Source organism: Cheilinus undulatus, linkage group 10 (assembly GCF_018320785.1).
Source record: "Cheilinus undulatus linkage group 10, ASM1832078v1, whole genome shotgun sequence".
NCBI classification, from domain to species: domain Eukaryota; kingdom Metazoa; phylum Chordata; class Actinopteri; order Labriformes; family Labridae; genus Cheilinus; species Cheilinus undulatus.
Window position 1 is genome coordinate 40,263,692 of NC_054874.1, and position 22,985 is coordinate 40,286,676.

Consider the following 22,985-nt stretch of genomic DNA (forward strand, 5'->3'; position numbering starts at 1 on the left):
AACGCCCCCTCCTCCTGCTCTGTCAGACCGAGTATATGAGCCGAAGCTCGGCCACTGTTCATTCACTCTGCTCGCTGCTTATCACGGCATTAACATGGCTGCCAACCGGGTGATCGTGTACGGAGGCAAAGGCGCTCTGGGCTCGAAGTGTGTCCAGCATTTCAAAGCTAAAGGATGGGTAAGTGTTGAACCAAGCTAACAGTCTGTTTAGCTAGCTGAATGCTAAGCTAACTGTCATGTGTATTCTCTTGAATAAATATGAAGTGGGTCGCCAGCATCGACATGGTTGCAAACGAGGAGGCAAACGAAAATGTGATTGTGAAGATGAGTGAATCTTTCACCGAACAGGCTGGACAGGTGAGTTATTCTTTATATCATTAACATGTTCTGTTCATTTAATAAATGTGTAGCTAAACAGCCAATAAGAGCAGAAAAGCTCATACGATCTGCCGTAGAAATCTACCTAAAAGTATTAAATCTGCACCTGTTTCATATGATTTAATAATTGTGTAGAGTATTGTTTTCCTTAAAACACATGTATGCTAGTGAGGCGTTCAAGACACGCCGAGGAAGTTGGGTAAAAAGACGTGCTTTTTGAAATCAGTTCTGATGAGCTACTCTAAATGTAACATTTACATTGTTTAAGGGTTCTTTCAACTGTGCGTATTCTTTGTTTGGTATCCGACATCCACACAGTTGTAACAGATACTGAAAGATAATACAGTTTTCCCATGTAATAAAACGAGGTATCCATACAATTATCACTCATAACTTCGTTGCCATACCAAAATTGAACATTTTGACGTGACACAAGGTTGCTGGAGCTTCGATTAGACGTAAGGTAAAATCATATGATAGCGATATCTGTTTCCATACCACTGTCATATAATAGACACCCAAGACTGGGAACGTTCTTGTTTTCAATTAGCAAAATTGCAGACTGGAAGTTTCAAAACATATTTGAATGATTGGAATGCCGGATGGATTAATTCCTCTCCCAATCGCCTATCTTGGTAAACAGCTGTATTATTTTTGATAAAGTTCAGGCAACTTTGATATTTTAGGTGTATAGAATAACAGAGGGTGTATCATATTGAAATAAAGGTTGTGACGATACTAAAATTTCTAAGTTCAATACTATACAAGTAGAAAAAATAAATATTCAATACCATGTTTGATACCATGGCAAAAAAAGGCTTAGAGGAAGGGTAATTTTGTATTTTGTTAAATTATCAACTTAAAATGCTGATATAAAAAAGTAACAAAACATACTAGCTATTCTTAGAAGCTTCCTTGTGTTAAAATAATAACAATAATAATAATAATAATAATAATAATATTTATTGATTTTCCTTTTTCTACTGTTGTTTCTTTAGTAAACACAGGACAGTGGAGTATGTGTTAGGCTTTCTTTGGTCAGAATATTGTATACATTCATAGAATAGACTGGATGGACTTATAAAAACAAAGTTTCTAAATAATTAAATAGTGATGAACATCAAAGCAGTGTAAGGTTTTCTATTAAGCAGTAATTTCCAGTCAAATTTTAAATCTTAGACCACACAAATTCTTCACACCTTTAATATAATCCTGTGGTGGTGAGAGAGTTTGTGTTAACAACACAAAATGACAACAGCTCATGTGTAAGTAAGCAGACCCCACCCTCAGCCAGATTATTAGTGTTCGTCCCTTTATTGTAACTTTTTTGAGGCACTGTTTGCGCTACAGTTGCTGCAAATCTGGCGCATTTTCCTCTGCATCCACCTTATACACAAAATAATTCCACAGCTAATGTTCCTGGAGTCAAACTTGTCATGTTGTATTAGCTTATTTCTTGTTGATCAGAATAATTCATCTTTCCGCTTGAATCCTTTGAAGTTCAACAAGATATTATTTTTCTTGGCCAGGTCCCCCTTGAAAAAGAGATCTTTGATCTCAGTGGGGCTAGCCTGGTAAAATAAAGGTTAAATAAAAATAATTCTTTCACACCAGTGAAAATAAATTATAACTTTTATTTTTTATGTTTTTGTTGAAACTCAGCTGCATATACTTGTCCTTATTCTTTTAATCATAATTCTTGCATTGCTGTTATTTCAATAAAGTTTATAAAAGATCAGCCCTTTGAAGACGATGTGAATGGTGTCTCCAAATGTCCTGATGTTGTTTGCTGACCTGAATGCACATAAAGCACGTCTCAGATGATTGCCGCAGGCTGACGTTTCAATGCTTTGACGTCAGCCTCATGGCCCTTTATTAAAAGGTGGAAACGGTTATCTCTGTCTTTGTGCAGGTGACGACAGATGTGGCTCAGTTGCTGGGGGAACAGAAAGTGGATGCCATCTTGTGTGTGGCAGGAGGATGGGCAGGGGGAAGCTGCAGCTCCAAAGGTCAGAGTTCAGCCTATTGTTTGCTGAAGCATTAATCATCAGTTGTGTATTTCCTGCAGTGATGCATGCATCAAAGAAGCCTAAATAAACTGTAATTCCAACATGAATATCCCTCTAATCAGAGGATGCAAATTAATTGTTCTCTAATTTATTTCATTTTGTGTAGGATTTGTTCAATATGTGAAATGTGAGTTACATGTTTTCTATGCAATCCTAATTAGTTAGCCCAGCTGGGCTAGAACAATTATTTAAGTTTGTTTTGTGTATTTATTTCGATGCCTGTTGATATTTAAAGGACGCCAGTAATTTTCTGGTAACTTTCAACCAGAGATGATTCACTGCACAGCTAATTAGCATTCAATTATTGCTGCTTGTCCTGCCATTTCAGGAGCCCTTTGAAGAAATAGTTTGACATTATAAAACATTAGGGAACTCATCCTGACATATTGACTATAAAGAGTCTTAGAAATTAAAATGACAAACATGCGTTAGTCTCCATGTCTCAGAGATAACACTGTGAATTGATGTTCTCAGTTTGTGGAGATATGAAATTGTCAATCATTGATTGATATGTCAATGTGGAACGTATCAGGGCCTAGACACAAAGTAAACTATTAATTTTAAGTCCCTGTTAAACATTTTTTTGTATGATTTCATGTCTCTTTTGCAAGGAAAATGAAAATAAACAGAACAGCTGTTTCCAGCATTTGTGCTTGGCAACTATGGATTTGAATGAGTACACATCATTCTTGTTGTTGATGCCATTGCTTGAGTATTGTTTCAATTAGAAATGGATGTTTTTTTTAATGCTTTATTATTTGAAAACTCCCATAATGCCAGCACTTTGTCTCATGTTTGTCCATGGAAACAGATCAGACATTGTCCATAGGTGACTTCTGCACTGCAAAAATTCTCTTTTGATTCAATTGTAGGTCTACTAGATGCCACCATTAAATTGATTGGATGAAACACATAAGCATCTGCTACTAACATCAATTCATTTCACATTATTTGCTGAGGTTTTCAAAAGGGCTAATATTGGCCAATACAAATGTTGTAAGGATGCATTAGAGCATCCTTGGTTTTAATGCATGTCCTAAAGTTGGTTCAGGCTACAGTCATTAAACTCAGTGTACATCAAATGCACCTAATTGGCTATGAGCAAGAAAAGTTATCCTGGGACCTGGAGTGGTATCTTGCTAGTTCGATGTTTAACCACGTGCTTAAAGCACACAGAGAAACCAGTAAACACAAAAACCATGCTGTCACACATCCATTAATTTACTAGGCCTGTTTTCATGATACTGGAGAAGAGAAGCCTGCTAGATGGTGATTGGAGATATACTCCAGTTAAATTCTGTAGAAGGGGAAGACTTCTGTAAGCAGAGTGTTTGCTGAGCCACAGTTTGAGCCACCAACATGGCAGTAAGTAGGAGAGTGAAAAATGTACAGGAAAGCACAGCTAAACTAAGGGCTGACTTGTAGTGTTTTGACAAAGTGGTTGTTGCTAGTCAGACTTGGGGACAGTAACTCTTTAGTACATAGTAGGCTAGGGCTAGGGATTGATGTTCAATATATTTATTAACTTGTCATTAATTGTTCATAAGATAAGAAGTAGGGCTATAATTTCCCATCTGATTAAATGCAAATTATGATTGCGTTTGACTGACTAGTCTACACTAAAATAAGTACGTTCTGTAATCAAACTTACTGTAACAGTAAAGCAGTGTCACACTGTCAGAATGCAATGTTGTTTTGCAGAATATGGACACCAGCATCAAGGTAAAATGAGGTAGTGGACATGTGCAGACCCTATACTAACCTAACCAACTCTACAGGCCAGTGCCGCTGTAGTGTGTGAAGCTTCAGCAGAGCTTCTCTGTAAATAAATTTTATGTGAGTTGGCCCGTAGACAGGCAAGAACCTGTTCTCTGCCAAGAGAGGCTTTCGGTGTGACTGCTTTCTCTTATTTTGATAAAGAAATGTGGCCTGGTTCTGATTAAACTGATGCCATACAGCTACACCCAAGTAGCCAAAGCTCATGCCTTAGCAGGCCAAGAGCACAGCATAAACATCTTATCCATCATAAAAATGATAGGTAAATGTTACTAAATAAATGTTGTCCCATCCTGACAAATCTGCTAGCTTTATCCAAGCTAAATGCTACACAGGCAGCAGCCATTGCTCTCGACTTTCAGTACAACTAAACCCTGCCTGTAGCTACTGCCTTGCTGTCCTAAAACAAGGCTGATTGGTCAAAATTGTTTTTGGTTTGGCACAAACTTTTTGGATCTGTCTGGTGACAGATGAGGAGACTGGCAAATCCGTCTGCTTTGCAAGGTTACGCTCCGCGGGCCACTGATCTTTTTGCAGATTAAATTCCGCATTCCTGAGCTGAACGTTGTTACTCAGTGCTTTGGAATCCACGAGTGTAACCTACCACAGACTCTTAACAACTTAATTCCCATTTTCTAGATCAAAATAATACTAAACTGCACTGTTCCCGGAGATACTTTGGCAGTTTTTCATATCAGAGTAAAGAGCATTGTGGCAGTAAGGCAGTAGTCATTAAGAAAGAACTACAGTGGCTGCTAGTGACAGGCAGCTGTGTTACAGTTTAGACCAAGCTTTTGACCTGAACTATTTTAACTGACTCATAATTTGGTGCTGATGACGAAGGGATCCGAATTTAACCATTAAGCAGGCCAATCATGTGCATCCCTAGTAATGAGAGCCCTCCAATATTGAAATTGTTTTAAATGTTCATCCCTAGTAGCTTGTGCAAAAGGGGTTGTTTCAATCTTATAATGAAGCCGTTTTAACCATATTCCCCTGTATTAGCTGAAATGTTGAATTAATTCTGTACCAATTTCTTTTTGGCTTCTTTTCTAATGATCAACCTTGTCCTTTTTTAGATTTATTTAAAAACTCAGATCTGATGTGGAAGCAGAGTGTTTGGACCTCCACGATCTCCAGCCGCCTCGCTGCTCTGCACCTTAAACAAGGAGGACTGTTGACTTTGCCCGGAGCTAAAGCATCTCTGTCAGGCACTGGAGGTAAAGACACACATCAGTGTTTACCGTTCTCATCATGATGACCTGGTTTGGCCTCATGTCACGTAAGGGTTCAGACAGACTCCCATATGTATTGGAGTCCTCATTTTGTGTATGTCTTTGTTGTCAGAGCTGCCAATTCAAATAATGTAGGTAATAGAAAGTGCTGCAGGAATTTGAGGTGGGAATTGGCAGACTGATCAGAGACCAAAGAGTCTGAGGGGAAAGGTGTCAATAAAATGGATCCAAGAGACAAAACATGGGAAAAAAAGAGAGAATAGTTGATGAGCCCTGTGGATGCCGCAGGGCTCTTTTGTCTGAGTGTTTCATCAACAAGAAGTCCATGGTTTTAATCCCACATCGGCTTGTCTGTCCGTCAGTGACCCTCTGTGCTTTGTTTGTGCCCTTTAGCAATCAACCCAACCCTGACCCGATCACTGCCTTTAACCTACAACACCAGTCTAGAGTTAAAATGTAACTGACTGAGGTCTATTAGAACTAGGAAAAATATGATGTCCCAAAAACGGACAACAGACCAGAAATAGAGGGTCTAATTATTTAGAAAATCTGGTACTCAGAAAGAGATGATGTATCATAAGGCCTGACCTGCACCTCCTCAAAAATACAACTATGCATAGAAAAAATGAAGAACACAAACCCTGTGGTTGGTCAGCTAGGCTACATTAGTTGACTGTCAGCCTCTGAGAATGTCTGCGGGACTGAGACAAAGCCCTGGTTCAAGAAAGGACATGGAATTTAAAAAAAACAAAACAAACTAAATATTATTTTTGCTCATCAATTCTGCTATCAAGGCTCATGGGTATTCTGACATAATGACATTTTACCATATCACTGATGCCAAAACATACAGCAGTTATTGCAAAGGAAATATCATCTGCAAAGAACCTACATTTAGCATAGATGATTGCGATCTAGGATCTGTGATCTAACCACTGAGCTCAACAAGGCACCTTAGTACTCATTTTTTAAATCCATCCATCCATTTTCTACACCTCTTATCGCTTTTGGATCATAGGGTCTCTATATTCAAACAAAATATTTGCTAATGTTGTCTGTTTTGTTCATAAGTCCAGCAAACAGAATAACCATTTATGATAGTCGGAATTTTCTGCTATAAACAGTCATGATTTGACCACCAAGCAGAGTAAAGATGTATACTGGTGATCTGATGCATTTTTGGTTGATTTTTGTAACTTTTATTTTGTGGAACACGGACTATTTGGGAAACTATTGTTCCTTATGTCTCTGCAGAGAAAGGTGTTGGTTATGAGTCATGCTGGGCTAGCTCTGACACGCATTCACCCATAATGTGTTTTGGTATTAAACAAACAGCCACACAGTTGGATTAATACCTGCTTTTTAACTGAACATACAATAGTAACCCTGAATCTCTTGAACCATTTTACCATTTCGGTTAAAATTGCATAATATAAAATATACCCATAGTTGAATTTGATTTTTGGTGCCAGCCGTCTGTCTCATGATGCCTCTGCGGCATCAGAAGGGCTTCGGCCCAGTGCCATGTGATTCTTCCCTATCCTCTGTGTCTAAACTCACTGTCTGGTGGACTCAGATCCAAATACAGCAATACAAAGTCCTGTCTCAGCAGTGGCTCATTGGCTGCTGGATTAGGAGGAGCATGACTCAGCATTTCTGGCTCTCCTCCCTTTATTCACATGGACCCTGTGTGTTCACTCCTCTGATACCAGTTAAGAGTTTGTCATTTTTGTGGGGGTTTTTTGGACTGAGCATGTGTTTGGCTGAAACCTTTTCTCTTTGTGGACTTTAGTTTTAGAATAACACAAAACCTCTAATAGACTTAAAACATATTGTCAAAAACAAATAGGAGGTACTCATGCTAATCCTCCCTGCTTTCTGCTTTGATCAAACAAAGTGGGTTAAAACTTACAAAGTGTTGGACTACCAAAAATAGTAGTGGATTAGGATAACAGCTTAATTTTATCCTTAAGATATTTTTAATCACCTTTTCCTTGATTTTTTTTCTCTCTCCTGTTTTGAATTAGAGTTCACTGTATTTGATTTTCTCTCATCAGTGCTCCAGATACCCTGAAGTATATGAAGGTAAACAGACGAAGAAAAGGGTTGTTAGACCACGCTGAAGAGCTTTTGAATAATCCTCACCGTTGACTTTAAAACAAAGGGATAAACAGAGAGAGAGAGTTCTTCTCTGTGATCTTCATGTGACTTGTATTTTTCCCCCATAAACCCCTACTTATTACTCCCTGAGATCTGCAGAAGGTGACTTTCAGAGACTTCCAGGGACTTGTCCATTGGCTGAGGTGAGAGCCTGGATGTGTACTGTATCACTGTGGACACAAACCCTTGTTTTGACTTTCTCCTCAAGGAAAGTAGATGCACTAGATCAGAGGAAATACTCAGAATCAGTTGATAAATAACTTGTGAGTTTTAGATGAAAACATCCTGCACCATACAAACTATTTTTGATGGGGAGTTGTTATCTCTTAATATTCATGCATACTAACTTTGAGGTGTAATTTGCCCCTTTAACTAAAACTCCTGATATTCTTTACATTATGAATTTTTTGAAATTTGACACATATCACCTTACGGGAGGAGACACAGATAATATGAAAGTATCTTTATTTGAGTAATTTTGGTCAAACATGGCTCCCTAACTCTCCATAATCATTTAAAATGATAAATAAGAGGAACAGTCATATCAATTACTGGTCATATCAGCATTGCACACAAGTGCCTTTGCACGTGCGTGAGCAATCCTAACTTACCAAAGTCAATCCACTTCCATTCTTGTTGAGCAATGAAGCATACAAAGCACTCGCACTAGTCAAACAAACTGGACTTTTGGGCTCAAGTCTGTACTGTATGGATTGTCTTTTGTGAGTGCACTTAGGTTGGTTTGAATGTGAGGGGGGTACCTCGGTAGAATCTGCAAGAGGAGGAGAGGTTCATGGTAATTGTTGGGCTGGCTGGAATTGTCTGAATGGGGTGGGGGTGAATGTATTCAGCAATTTTCATTTGTACCACCTGAAACATATGAAAAAGGCTCTAAGAGCATAAATTTGGCTCACTCATAGCATAGACTCCATGATTTTATGTAAACACAGGTTAAAGCACTTGATCAAAATGCTTCCAGCAATGATGAAAGCCTTTGAATTAAATTTCCTGAAAAGATACATTGTCCAGGCCTGGGCAATAAATCAATTTTAGCGATTAGTCATATTTTTGGAAACTCTTAAGTTCTGACAATAAGAATTGAGATATTCTCTTAAACTTCCTTCTCAGTACCTCTCCTCAACACACACAGAATCACACACATGTAACTCCAGGGCAACTATCGCATCATAGGTAGGGTCAGTAATCTTGCAACAGAAAGTCATACATTTCGATCCCCTGCTGCCACAGTCACATTTCGTGAATGTGTGTGGATGTGTATGAATGGGATTAGCTTTGATATGGTCTCTCTCCATAGCTCCTTCTACCATCAGTGTTTGAATGTGAAGTAAATGAATGTGAATGTGCTATAAAAGAGTTATACAAGATCAAGTCCATTTACTGTTAACCGTTTGTTTTGAGCAAGCGTGCGGTTGAGTATAGTTGATTCTCTGACTATCCAGCGTTTCCCTCAGACAGTATTTCAGCTGTCAACTCCATGTATCAGCCCACCATTTAGGAATTATTGTCTTTATCCACATCACCTTCCCTTATTTTTTGTGACATATGGACAAAGGTATTCAGCTGCCTGACCATTTGGCCCCCTTTTGCAGCTTCCACTCTTCTTGGAAGGCCTTCCACAAGATTTTGGAGTTTTTCTGTGTTTCCATACATTCTGTAGAGCATTTATGAGGTCAGGCACTGATGTACGACAAGAAGGCCTGGCTGGCAATCTCCATTCATCCCCAAAGGTGCTTAACGGGGTTGAGGTCATGACTGTGGGCCGGCCAGAGTTCTTCCATCCCAAACTAATCAAACCATGTCATAGTCACTGCTTTGTCCACTGGGGCACAGTGATGTTGGAATAGAAAAGGGTCTTCCACTAACTGTTGCCATAAAGTTGGAAGTATAGCATTGTCCAAAATGTCTTGGTATGCTGAAGCATTAAGATTGGCCAGCACTGAAGGTACGGTGCCTAGACAAACCCTGAAAAACAGCCTCATACCATTATCCCTCCTCCACCAAACTTCACAGTTGGTACAATGCAGTCAGGCAGGTAACACATTCCTGGCCACCGCCAAACCCAGACTTTCCCATCTGACTGCACAAACAGAGAAGTGTGATTCATCACTCCACAGAATGTTTTAACTCTTCAGGACTCTTCAGTGATGGCATCAGCTGAGTGTTGGTGACTTTTACACACCATGCACTGAGTTGCTGTTGTTCCTAAATGCTTCCACTTTCTACTACTATCACTTACAGTTGACTGTGGAATATTCAGTAGGGATGACATTTCACAAACCGTCTTATTGCAAAGGTGGCGTTCATCACAGTGCCACACTTGATGTAGCTCTTCAGAACAACCCATTTTGTATCACAAATGTTTGCAAACGGAGACTGCATTGCTAGGTCTTCGATCTATGCACCTGTTGCAGCAGGTCTGATTGAAACCTACATTTGATAATTCACAGGTGTGGCCAAATACTTTTGTCCTTAAAGTGTATTTCTATATTAACCATGGCCCTAACTGTTGCTCAAAGTAAATGCTTCCTGTTACCATGGCCTCAAGGTATCAGTCCCCAACGGGCAAACAACAGCCCTATTCACATATGCATAAAGCTCCGGTAAATTCCCATAAATTTTTGGTGGGAGCTGCTTGAAGCAAAGTATATAAAGGAATTAATTTATATGATCTGACTGGTGTGATCTGTGTGCACATACTGAAACCGCCTCATGTTTGTTCTTAGCTCTTTGGTTTACATCATGAGTATGTCCAATTACACATAACTTTTGATATACAGAGGAAAACGGTATTGGACTCTGGCATGTCCTGTTTTAATATCATGGCTTGCTTCCTTCTGTCTGAAAGGGAAAATCTCCTGTAAGGGGCATGTGTGACCAAGTCACTCAGAAAGATTTCATGACAACCCATCGGAACTTTTCTAGAGATTTTCAGGGGTTCTAAAGGAAAACAGAGGATAAAATCAAACAGATGTTAGAAAACATTTGAGACAATAAGGAGATCTAATTGTTAATGGGCAGACGTTGGCTCTATGAAGGAATGAACATGTGACAGATAACCTCTAAGTCGTGCTTCTTTTTCATTGTTCTTCAGCAGAAAAACAAAAGCTCAACATGAAAGCCATGTCACCACCCCTTGTTCTTATTGGCCAGTTCTTTGTAAGCCTGTCATAAGATTGGTTTAGTGTGGTGGGCAGATGCTTAGCATTCTTTGGACAGCACACTAAATGTTTTGGGGGAAAGGCCTTTACTGTTTCCAGATGCTACAAAACATCATTAATTTGGCTGAACTCCTGTGGAAATGTGTACAAAGCAGAGACAACACAACATGACTTAGTGCCTTTAATTAACACAAACTTAAAAAGGGAACCCAGTTGCAGTTGACCTGCATTCAAAACTGTTTCAAAGTTTTAAGATGTTCTTTTCTCCCCCAGCATCTTTCCTCTTGACCTCTCTTTACTAAATCAGTGTCCTTCTCTTCTGAGCACAGCGTGGGATGTATTTGATGTGCTCCGTGTTGTCTTTGCTCACTCATTTATTCCTCCAGGACACTAAAAGAAAATTTCTGTTTGTGATTCCTCAGGCATGATCGGATACGGCATGGCCAAAGCTGCAGTCCACCAGCTGTGTCAGAGTCTTGCAGCAAAGAACAGCGGGATGCCGTCAGAAGCTGCTGCTGTGGCCATACTGCCGTGAGTTCTGCAGTGAAATGCTGTTTGCTCTGGGGGTCAGTGGGGAAATGAACAGCAATCACGGGTCAGGGCTTTTTAAAATTGTTAGTGCACCAGGCATCTCTCCAGAGTATCAAGTAGCCTCTGCCTGTGGGCCTGAAGGATGCCTCTAAAGACTTTATGGATTGTTGTTTTCAGTAGCAGTTACAATCAATGGCGCAGATTTAAAACATCCACACTTCTCAAACAACCTTTTAAGCATAATACGCTTGCATATTGATATTATGAGAATATTCCCAAAAGAGTTTGGGTAACTTTTGATGGATGAAAGAAGAAAAGGAGCTTTTACACCTGACTTATTCCAAAATGGAGCATTTTTCCTCCTTGCCCCAGTCTGTTTGGACTTCTGTAAACACAACAAAGCTCTCTGATGTAGAACAAGTGAGCTGAGATTGCCTAGAAGAGGTGGTCTAGGTTCAGTTGCATTCAAACCCTGGAGTGGTTCATTTGCAGGGAGAACACCATCAGCCCAGCAACTGTGACTAACAAGTGTTTGATTTATCACACCCCAGAAGAAAAAGTAAAACTCTCCTGTCACTCTTTCAGGAGTCAGAACTTTGCCATGGTTGGGTTGCAAGGATTTTGAATATTAATATCACAATTTTAGTCAGAGAAAAAAAACTGTTTTATGATTTTTACAATTGTTTTGTCTTGTTTTGTCTTAAATCATCTAAACTTTCAGGGAAATTTAAATGCTTTTTAATTGCTGCCTTTTTTGAAACCGAAATAACACATTTTAAAAATGATCCACAAAAATGAATAAATAAATGAAAATCTATCTCTCCTTTTGAATTTAAGGCATTGATCATTATTAGTTGGCTTTTTTACTTAAAGTATTTTAGTTAATATTCAGAACTTGATATGCCCCCAAGGTGAGAATTTTACTAATGCAGGAAATGAACTGAAGTTTTATTCTCAGTATCTGTCAGGTATGTGGATCAATACATGGATTGGTTAATCAACTATAATCAGATCAATAGAGTCAATTCATTGATCTACCCTGTCATCTTTAAACTCTTCTTTTGTTTTGAAAGAAATCACATCTAGCTCTGCACTATCCTGAACGTTGAAACAAGTTAGCAGTACACAGCTAACAGTTAGCAGCTGGGGTTAAGAGGGAGATGGAGATATCCTCTTTCTTTCAGCTATGTGTAAATATTTCAGACATAAACCACACCATTGGTCACTCACTTTTTTGCCAACTACATTTGCATTTCTTTATTTTTTTTAGGTATATTTTTGGCTTTTGATGCCTTTACACTGTGTTTCAAATTATTATGCATACACTGTGTTTGTTCATTTTTTCCTAAATAGTCCAAATAATTGGATGTCAATAAGATTTTTCTTTCGTCATTGTAATCTAGATATTTTCCAACACCATTACCAATGATGACAATACTTTTTTTTTTTTTTTTTTTGCAAAATAACTCGGAATGCAGGGTTCCAAATTATTATGCAGAACAGAGTTTAGAACACTCAGTAGTTTCCAAATGGATTGAAAAAAGAAATCTGTTGTAATTTTTTTGTATTATGAGGCAATTTTTCTCAAATGAAACTATTTAAAAAAAATCTTTACAGTTCATGTTCCATATTAACATAGGAGCTTTTTTGATGTCACCTTAACAACCCTCTCATCCTTTGAACTTGTAAGTCCATGTATAGTTTCTGTCTGTATTTCCTTTGAGGATGCCAGAATTGCCTCTCAGAGCTGCTGTTTTGAGGTAAACTGCTGTTCACCCTTATACGTAGAGCTTCCTTTTAAGGATGCTCCAAAGGTTCTTAATAGGGTTGAGGTCAGGGGATGATGGTGGCCACACCGTGATTTTTTTTTTCTCCCTTTATGCCTATAGCAGCCGAGCCCTCAGTGGTATTTTTTGCAGCAAGGGATGGTGAATTGTAGTGCATGAAAATGATTTTACTCCGTAAGGCAGGGTTCTTCTTTTTACACCATGGCAGAAAATGAGCAGTTAAGAACTCCACATATTTTGCTGAGGTCGTTTTGACACCTTCAGTACATTGCTATCTCGCTGCTCCTCAAGAAAAACAACCAGATATTGGAACTCTTTAATTTCTTCGGCCATCAAGCTTCTTTTTACTGACAGCTGTTGTAGACTTATTGGCCGGTTCCTTAAATCTGTTACTATATTGTAAGGTGTTGGGATTAGTTCTTTTTTTGGGGTTGTGACCCGTGACTGTTTGACTTGCTACTCTCAGTGAATCTTTTGTCACTGACATCTTAAAGCTGCTGTTGACTGTTTTTGTTTCTGTTGGAAGGCTGTGAACTGAATTGCCCTTCTGGGATAAATAAAGTTGTTTTAATCTTTATTCTTAGTACAGCGATTTTGATTACAGCTGATAATCAGCATAAAAATAATGATACGCTAACATCATTCACTGTCTCCATGCATTTCAGCATCAGTAGAGCATCACAAGGCTGTACAACATACACTCAATCATTAATTCAGAGAACTTTCTTTTTTAGAGTTTTATAAACAAATACGGACACAAAAACGAGTCTAAATATGTTGCACAGCGCAGCTTTAGAAACACCAGCAACACAAACAGCCAGTAAAAGGAGCAAATATGAGGTCACCATGCTCTGCATTATTCTCTTTATAATGTGATGGATAGGTGCTAGCTGAAGATAAGCTGCAGGGAAAGAAAGATGGATATGTCTGGTGGTAGATGTCTGGTTTGTGCATATGGCCTGTTTTCGATGAAGGACTCACACAGCCGTCATTGCCTGGTTCTCTTTCCTGTTCTCTTATTGAATTTTAAACCAGTGTTTCTGCACAGTCATCCTGAGAAGCAAGAAAAGGCATGTTTTAGGGGTGTATCTCTCCCCTGCTCACTCTTTGGTTGTAGTTTCCATAAAAATGAAGCTGCACTGAGTGCCTCTCCAGCGTGCTGTCACATCTGTTCAGCATTAGCCCCATGACTTGCATTTCTGCTCCAGTCTGCATCCCCCAACCCCCCTTTGTGCTGCTGTAGTGTCATTTACCAACACAAAGCAACTGTGGACATTCATAATACAGTTTTCTCTGCAACAGGGAGGTGATGGTTAAACAAGAGCTTTATTTTCACCAAGTATCTTTCACATTTAAATACTGCTCCATTTTAAAGGCATTTTTGAACTATTACTAAGATTGTCAAAATTTTCAATAATTCGATTAAGCTCATCAATATTTTTGAAACATTTATCTTTTCTTGATACCATGTGTTTGTAATGTATCTAATCTTTATCATTTTGATGTTTAATAAAATATAACATGCAGTACAATTAAATACTTTTTTCATCTAAAAAGGTGCGTTGGAGAGGGAATAAATAAAAAAATAATTATAAAAAAAAAGCAAAAACAAAATTTTATGCAAATGACTTAAATCCCACAAACCCCGTTAAACCCTGCTCTTTGTTTCTTCTCTGTGGATGTGCTGCAGCCACCCACCTCTCCTCTTTCTTCTCTCTGTCTGTATCTGTGTCTATACGCTGCAGCTCACTCTGATTGTCATCTGGCTTAATTTGACAGGGTTACCTTGGATACGCCAATGAACAGGAAGTTCATGCCTGACGCAGACTTCGGGTCCTGGACACCGCTGGAGTTCATCGCAGAGTGAGTGCTGAAGAAGATATTGATTTTGTTCTCTGATTTGTGGTAAAGGACGGCTCTGATCATGTTTGGATTAAGTCATTTTGTCAGTTTTCATCTGTAGCACACAATATTTATATACTAAGGGGGCTTTTTTTGCTCAACTGTCACATCTGAAATGGCTGCAGTTGATGCTTTTTTTGGCCATCATAAAAACACATATTTAGGAATGCACCAATGCATCAGTTCAAATTTCCCAGTATCAGCCATCTGAACACATCAGCCATGGGCAAACAGTGTGTCAGCCGATGTTTATCTGTCAGTGTAATGCAAACCAATTAACACTCACATCAAGCATACCTGACTGGAATCAAAAAGATTTTGTCCTGGACAAGTGCAAATTCTGAAACTCTGTTTTTATAGTAAAACTTTTAGAGATTTTTATTCAGTATGGGAGTCTGACATTTGCAGAAGTTTTGAAAAACACTGGCATTGGAATCAGCTTATTTGTTATTTAAAGCATAGGCCTATACAGAACAAGTACAGTTGCTAGAAAAAGTATGTGAACCCCTTGAGATTTCTTGGATTTCTACACAAAATGGTCATCAAATGTGTTCCGATCTTCATCTAAGTCACAACAATAGACAAACACAATCTGCTGAAAGTAATACTGCACAAAAATTATGTTTTCATGTTTTTATGGAACAAAACATGTAAACATTTACAGTGCAGGGTGGACAAAGTATGTGAACCCCTAGGCTAATGACTTCTCCAAGAGCTAATTGGAGCCAGGAGTCAGCCAACCTGGAGTCCAGTCAATGTGATGAGATTGGATGTGTTGGTTAAAGCTGCCCTGCCCTATAAAAAACACACACCAGTGTTGAATTTGCTGTTCTCAAGAAGCATTGCCTGATGTGAACCATGCCTGGCACAAAAGAGCTATCAGAAGACCTACGATCATAATTGTTGACTTGCATGAAGCTGGAAAGGGTTAGAAAAGTATCTCTAAAAGCCTTGATATTCATGTGTCCACGGTAAGACAGACTGTCTACATAGAATGTTCAGCACTGTTGCTACTCTCCCTAGACGTGGTCTTCCTGTAAAGATGACTGCAAGAGCACAGTGCAGAATGCTCAGTGAGGTGAAGAAGAATCCTAGAGTGTCAGCTAAAGACTTACAGAAGTCTCTGGCACATGCTAACATTTGTGGTGACAAATCTACAATAAGTAAAACATTAAACAAGAATGGAGTTCATGGGAGGACACCACAGAGGAAGCCACTGCTGTCCAAAAAACACACTACTGCACGTTTGAAGTTTACAGAAGAGCACCTGGATGTTCCACAGCACTACTGGCAAAATATTCTGTCCATAAATGAAACCAAAATTGAGTTGTTTTGAAGGGACCCACAATGCTATGTGTGGAGAAAAAAGGCACAGCACACCAACATCAAAACTTTATTCCAACTGTGAAATATGGTGGAGGGGCCATGATTGTTTGGGGCTGCTTTGCTGCCTCAGGGCCTGGACGGATTGCTGTCATTGATGGAGAAATGAATTCCCAATTTTATCAAGACCTTTTGCAGGAAAACTTAAGACCATCTGTCCACCAACTGAAGCTCAACAGAGGATGGGTGATGCAACAGGACAACGACCAAAAGCATAGAAGTAAATCAACAACAGAATGGCTTCAACAGAAGAAAATACGCCTTCTGGAGTGGCCCAGTCAGAGTCCTGACCTCAACTCAATTGAGATGCTGTGGCATGACCTCAAGAGAGCGATGCACACCAGACATCTGAATAATATTGCTGAACTGAAACAGTTTTGTAAAGAGGAATGGTCCAAAATTCCTCCTTACAGTTGTGCAAGTCTGATCTGCCACTACAGGAAACGTTTGGTTGAGGTTATTGCTGCCAACGGAGGGTCAACCAGTCATTAGCCAAGGGGTTCACATACTTTTTCCAACCTGCACTATGAATATTTACATGTTTTGTTCAATAAAAACATGAAAACATCATTTTTTGTGCAGTATTAGTTTAAGCAGACTGTGTTTGTCTGTTGTGAATTAGATGAAGATTGGAACACATTTGATGACCAATTTATGCAGAAATCCAAGAAATCTCAAGGGGTTCACAAACTTTTTCTAGCAACTGTATATGCATCTGTCGATTGTTAGGATACTAGCAAGGAAAACAATTTAGCATCTTTAATTTTGAGAGCAATTTATCATTTTTTTGTCTGGGTTCTGGTAGGGATCAGTTCTTCTGAAATATCATTAGCTACAAGGGGCCTGCAATGGAAAAAAAGATGTTAGGAACCTCTGGTGTAACATATCTGGGAGTCCCAGCTAAGGCTGGGCAATTAATCACAAAGATTAATTCACAATATGGCCTGCTGCAATTTTCAAATCACAGAAGGTGCAATGTTTCTTTAACCTGAAATTTGTGTCAAAATACCAGTTTAAAACTTTTTTTGCAGCAAAGACATCATGCATTACATATCATGCAATCATTCTTTTACATTACATATCGTGGTCATTCTAGTGGCATATTTTAGAATAGCACAAAAGTACATAGTACAAATAGTACAAAAAAATCATATTTTCTTCATTTTTGTATGTTTTTCTTGTTAAATATAAGAATTATATAAAACTATCATTCCCTTAATACTACAGTCCATGTCCAATTTGTAAAATGAGTCAAAATCATCACAATTAGATATTTTTTTCAAAATTGTTCAGCCCTAGTTTAATCAGATCTTGTGTTGGCTATAGTTTAGAATGAATTATTGTTTGTTTTTGTTGGAAAATACATGAGATGAGGAACTTTAGAAATAATTGCATATTAAATAACAATTGCAATTATGGGTAAAATAATAATAGATAGATTGTTTTCCCAAATCGTTCAGCCCTAGTCCCAGCCCATAGTATAGTATTACTGAGGTTTGACAAGATCAATTCCCTAGATGAATGGTCACATATAAATGTCAGATATTTTTTCAAAAGGGAGATAAAATAAGATGAAAACAAACATTTAACCAGGTATAAAGCACCCAGTCTCGTCTGACAGACAGAAAATGACATATATAATGCGTTCTTGTTTTTATTGCTTTGTATCACAGAGACTCTGTCTTTTGTCTTAGTTTGAAGGGTATTATCTTTAGCATTTATTTGAATTCTTATGTAACCAATAAGATATATTCCATACTTTAATATAGTTGTTTGAGACAGCAGGGATTTGTAAAGAAAGCACCCTTTCCTGTCAAATCCAGTCCTTACTTTACAAAAGGCAAAGAGAGTGCTGAATACTTTTCCCTTTTTTTGTGTTATTGACAAAACTTAAGTTTCAAAGAAGCTGGACAATGACACAATAAAGAAATCTCTCATGCTTTCTCATTTTTTGAATGTTTAAAAAGAAAAATCTAGAAAAATAAACCCCACCGCCTGGACTTAATTTAAAGCTGTAATTAACTAAAGTAATTAGTAAATTGGATGAGGTGATTAGTGATTTGGAAATGTGGTGTTGTCCACAGTGGGACTCCCCCTCTTTGTGTTCTCTCTGTGTGCAGGACGCAGCAGATTAGAGGGGATTTGATCCAGTTTGATAATCCCCAAGGAAACAGATGAGGGTCTGACGACAGGAATAGAAATAATCTGGGTGGCAGGAAATGAAGAAGGCTAGCACGCTATGTTTCATCAACCTTTTTTACTTTTTTTCTGTACTTCACTCTTTTGGTTTTCTAATGTGAAATTCAGGTCTTAACACATTTTCAGGTTGTTAGTTAAAGACTGCGTTACCAGTTCACATCATCATTACTTTGGGAATGACAAGTCTAATTTATCACCCAGCATCAGAGACATATGGTGGATCCACACATGAGATGTGCCATTTTTCAAGCAGGAGTTACAGTCTGCCATAGTTCTGATGTTAATAACAGGGTATTAATGCTTAAATATGTTGTTTCAACTATAATCATAATTATTTTGTCTTAGCAAAGCCTTTATTATTTCAATGAAAACCAGCATTTGATTGCAATTTGGTAAATTTGCAACATCTTTGCCAAAATATAGGACATACAATCTAAAATTTACATAGTTGTGATTGAATGATTCAAATAGGAAAATGTCCAATTACAATTTAACTGTTTGTTGTCTTAGGGGTGACCAGCCCTAATCATAATGGTCATGATTTCAATTTTGCATCTATGATCTTATTCTGTATTTATTTCATGTTTACACCAAACTTGGTTGGAAGAGGAGTTTAGAAATGGGGCAAGATTAGTATTTGTAGTTAAATTCCTCCTTGCAAAGTGAATTAGAAAATGTAATTTCACCATGTTTCAATACAAACTTCCCTGTTCCTTAATGAAATGTAATTTTTTACTAGTAGTTGTAAATAATCAGAAGCTAAACAGGTGCATCTCAAAAAATTAGACTATCATGAAAAAGTTCAATATTTTTTGTCACTCTTTTCTGAAAGTGAAACTCATACATTATATAGACTTGTTACACATAGAGTGAAATATTTCAGGCCTTTATTTCTTGAAATGTTGATGATTATGACTTACAGATAAGAAAATCCAAAATTCAGTGTCTCAAAAAATTAGAATATTACATAGGATCAATAAAAAAAGGATGTTTTACACAGAAATGTCAGGCTTCTGGAAAAGTTTGTTGATTTTTATGCACTCAATACTCAGGTGGGCCTCCTTTTGCATGAATTACTGCGTCAATGCAGCGTTGCATGGAGGCGATCAGCCTGTGGCACTGCTCAGGTGTAATGGAAGCCCAGGTTGCTTTGATAGCGGCCTTCAGGTCATCTGCATTGGTGGGTCTGGTGTCTCTCATCTTCCTCTTGACAATACCCCATAGATTCTCTTTGGGGTTCAGGTCAGGCCACTTTGCTGGCCAATCAGGTACAGTAACACCATGGTCACTGAACCAGCTTTTGGTACCTTTGGCAGTGTGGGCAGGTGCAAAGTCCTGCTGGAAAATGAAATCAGCATCTCCATTCCTGGTAGATGGCTGTGTTGACTGTGGACTTCAGAAAATACAGTGGACACCAACAGATGCCATGGCAGCCCAAATCATTACTGACTGTGGAAACTTCACACTGGACTTCAAGCAATGTGGATTCTGTGCCTCTCCACTCCTCTTCCAGACTCTGGGACCTAGAAGAGCAGGTTAGAAAGGCATGTCTTTCTAACCTGCTTTCCTTGCTCACACTGCTGCCTAGGGGAGATGCATATAAAAATGTAATCCTCCATCCTGAATGTGCTCTATCAGTCACATCAGAGCCACACATGACCTGCAAAGAGGTACTGAATGGCAGAGAATTCTAAAACTGGGCCGTTAAAAAAAAAATTTAAAAAGTACCAAAATTGTGGTATACTGGCAACAGTACTGACAACAATAATGAAAGTCTAGTCTGGAATCCACTAGAGGCTGTTGTTACTTTGATGCTGCTGCGTCTGTCCCATGGATGGTAGAAAGAATGGGCATTGATACAGTTGTATTCTCTGACAGCTCACTCAATATTCAGCCATAATTCCTAAGAAAACTTGATTAAGTTCCCCCTTTATCCAAATGATTCTTCTTCATTGTGTTTTGCTACTCTAGGTTGAACTGTTGGCTACATTGCTCAACACTGCCATGATTAGCCCATATGCTCTAAGAGAATGAAGGAGAAATGGACAAAATAAACATGAAGTATGGACAGATAGTGCCTTTCGTAACGTATGCGTTTTAAACTTTCTGGTTAGCTGACCTTGCAGTTATTAGGGGGAAAGTTTCCCCTTTTATCTGCAAATCAGACTCATTGTAATGAACATCTTATTTCCAAACACCGGCACTAACAGCCAGGCTCAGTTAGCGTGAAGCACACGATGTGACACGGATAAATTCAACCTGCCAAAGTAGCTAGTGGGAGTCACTTCATTTCCCGCAACAGCTGAACTCCCCCCTACAACTGTCAGATGTTAATGTCAAGCCCTGGTTGTCTGACAAAAAACACGTGGTTACCCGTGATTAACATAGACTTTCTGCAAAGACAAGAGAGAAAACACAGATATTGTAGCAGCAGTTTAATGCAAAGAAGATTTGGGGTTAAAAAAGCTTGTATAGATGATGTTACGATTACACAAGGGTTTAGTAATCACGATCAGAGAGTTTACCACGCTTTTAGTGCAGACTTGTGGTGACAACACTGAGGTTTTACATGCAGCTGATGTAGACATCTTTAGTCCTGTGATAAAACAGAAGCAGCAACAACATTATTGTTCATGATTGACTGATTTGTCTTCATTAAACCACTCAGACAGTCTGGTCAGCTTTTTAAAGGCAGCTTTTAGCTGGCTCTGGGTAAACAGAGCAACAATGGCACGGTTTTGAATGCTTTGCTTGACTTTCACACTGAAATATTTAAAAAAGACAAGGAAATGTTTCTGAATTAAATTAAGGTGGTGCTTTTTTAATGAAAGTGATCAGTTATCAATTTTAAGTTCAAGAAGGCTGCTCAGATTGTCTTCTGTCAGGAAGTAGAGGACCTGAACAAACATATAACCTCATATATGATTTATTTTACTGTTATTTATAAGGTAGTTTGCATTAATTAGGTTGGTATTGTTGAGTGAAAGGGATATCATATACCAAAGAGACAGTCCAGATTAGAAAGGAACATTGAAACTGCATCAAAACCCAGTAACAGCCTGGAAGGGCCCTGATTATAAAATATTTGTAATATGAACAGTAGAGTGATAGTGTAAAATAGATGAAGATGCTAAAAGTCATTCAGATTCCCTGTATTGGGGTATAAAAAATGGAATAAACGTGTGCAATGCCAAACAAATGATTTTGAATTAACCTGCTAAATAAACATTACTTTCTTTGTTTCCCTCCAGATTGTTCTTTAACTGGGCCACTGGAGTGAACCGGCCAGCTTCAGGAAGCCTGATGCAGCTGCTGACCTCTGGAGGGGAAACCCAGACTGTGCCAGCCGAGTAGAGGACAGAGAAGAGCAGTGGAGACGGTGATGGAGGGGTTTGGAGAGAGAGGGAGGGACTGGAAAATGGATAAAAGCAGAGAGAGGGGGTGAGATGAGAGGGAGAGGCACAGAGATAAACTAGTAGAAAGAGGAGGAGGATGTGGAGAAGGTGAGTTCAGAGATAGGAGGAGTGACAAAGAGGGTTTCAGGTGCAGATGATGACAAAGAGAAGCTGAATAAAACAAAAGAAGAGGTGGGAAGGAGGCTGCTAGATGGGGCTGTTTTTGAGTTTCAGGAGAGCTTTCATTGCAATTGAAGCCCCACAGCGCCATCTAGCTGTAAATCCCTGCAATCATATCACAGCCAATCAGACCATCAAAACTCCAAAGATGACCATGTTAGAGCATATTTAAAGGTGCTTTTTCACCTTTGAACTAAAACTTCCACAGTTATTCAAGTATTGAAGTATTTTAAATTTGAAATATTTCCTATCAAATTATTTATGTGCCCCCTTTTTATGCCAAGAGTCTTCAGTAGCTGTCAGTTAAGAAGACAAACATGACATTTGTGCCCTGCTGTTGATATTTTGTGAGGTAGCCTTGTTATTACTCCTGTAATAATGTTAAGATAACCAAAAAAAATGAAAGGGTGTCCTCCGTTGTCCTCCTTATTTCTTCTTTTTTTCCAAATCAGTAGCCTCATACATGCATACGTAGATATACAGACAAATTAGCAGTTATTCATACATAATCTACAGTCATTTTAGTGTCAGTTAAGTATTATGTCAGTTGAGCTTTTAGTTAGTGACCTTGCACTTGTAGAAGAACCTTCAGAGACAGTAAAAGTCTAAAGTCAAAGCAAGCCGCTGTCATTTCTCAAACGGACAATACACTTTTAAAGTGGAGTGGCCTTATTTTATGTCTGTATCAGTCTAGTCAAAGTGTCCTTGTCGTCTGCAGTGTGAAGAAGGTGCTCTGTTCCTTCTGTGAGTTTTATAAGTTGTGTATTGTGACTGTGTTTAATTCAGAATAAAAATGAGTCAAAACACCAAA

At 38.6% G+C, this 22,985-nt stretch overlaps 1 protein-coding gene across 1 annotated transcript; it reads left to right on the plus strand.

Annotated features, from left to right (window-relative positions):
- Window positions 1–6: 6 nt before the first annotated feature.
- On the plus strand, window positions 7–22,985 carry qdpra (quinoid dihydropteridine reductase a). Its single transcript, XM_041796876.1, has 7 exons — window positions 7–178; window positions 265–357; window positions 2,291–2,387; window positions 5,303–5,443; window positions 11,220–11,328; window positions 14,895–14,978; window positions 21,851–22,985. The coding sequence occupies exons 1-7, from the start codon at window positions 95–97 to the stop codon at window positions 21,951–21,953; spliced, it is 711 nt and encodes a 236-aa protein (XP_041652810.1). The 5' UTR covers window positions 7–94; the 3' UTR covers window positions 21,954–22,985.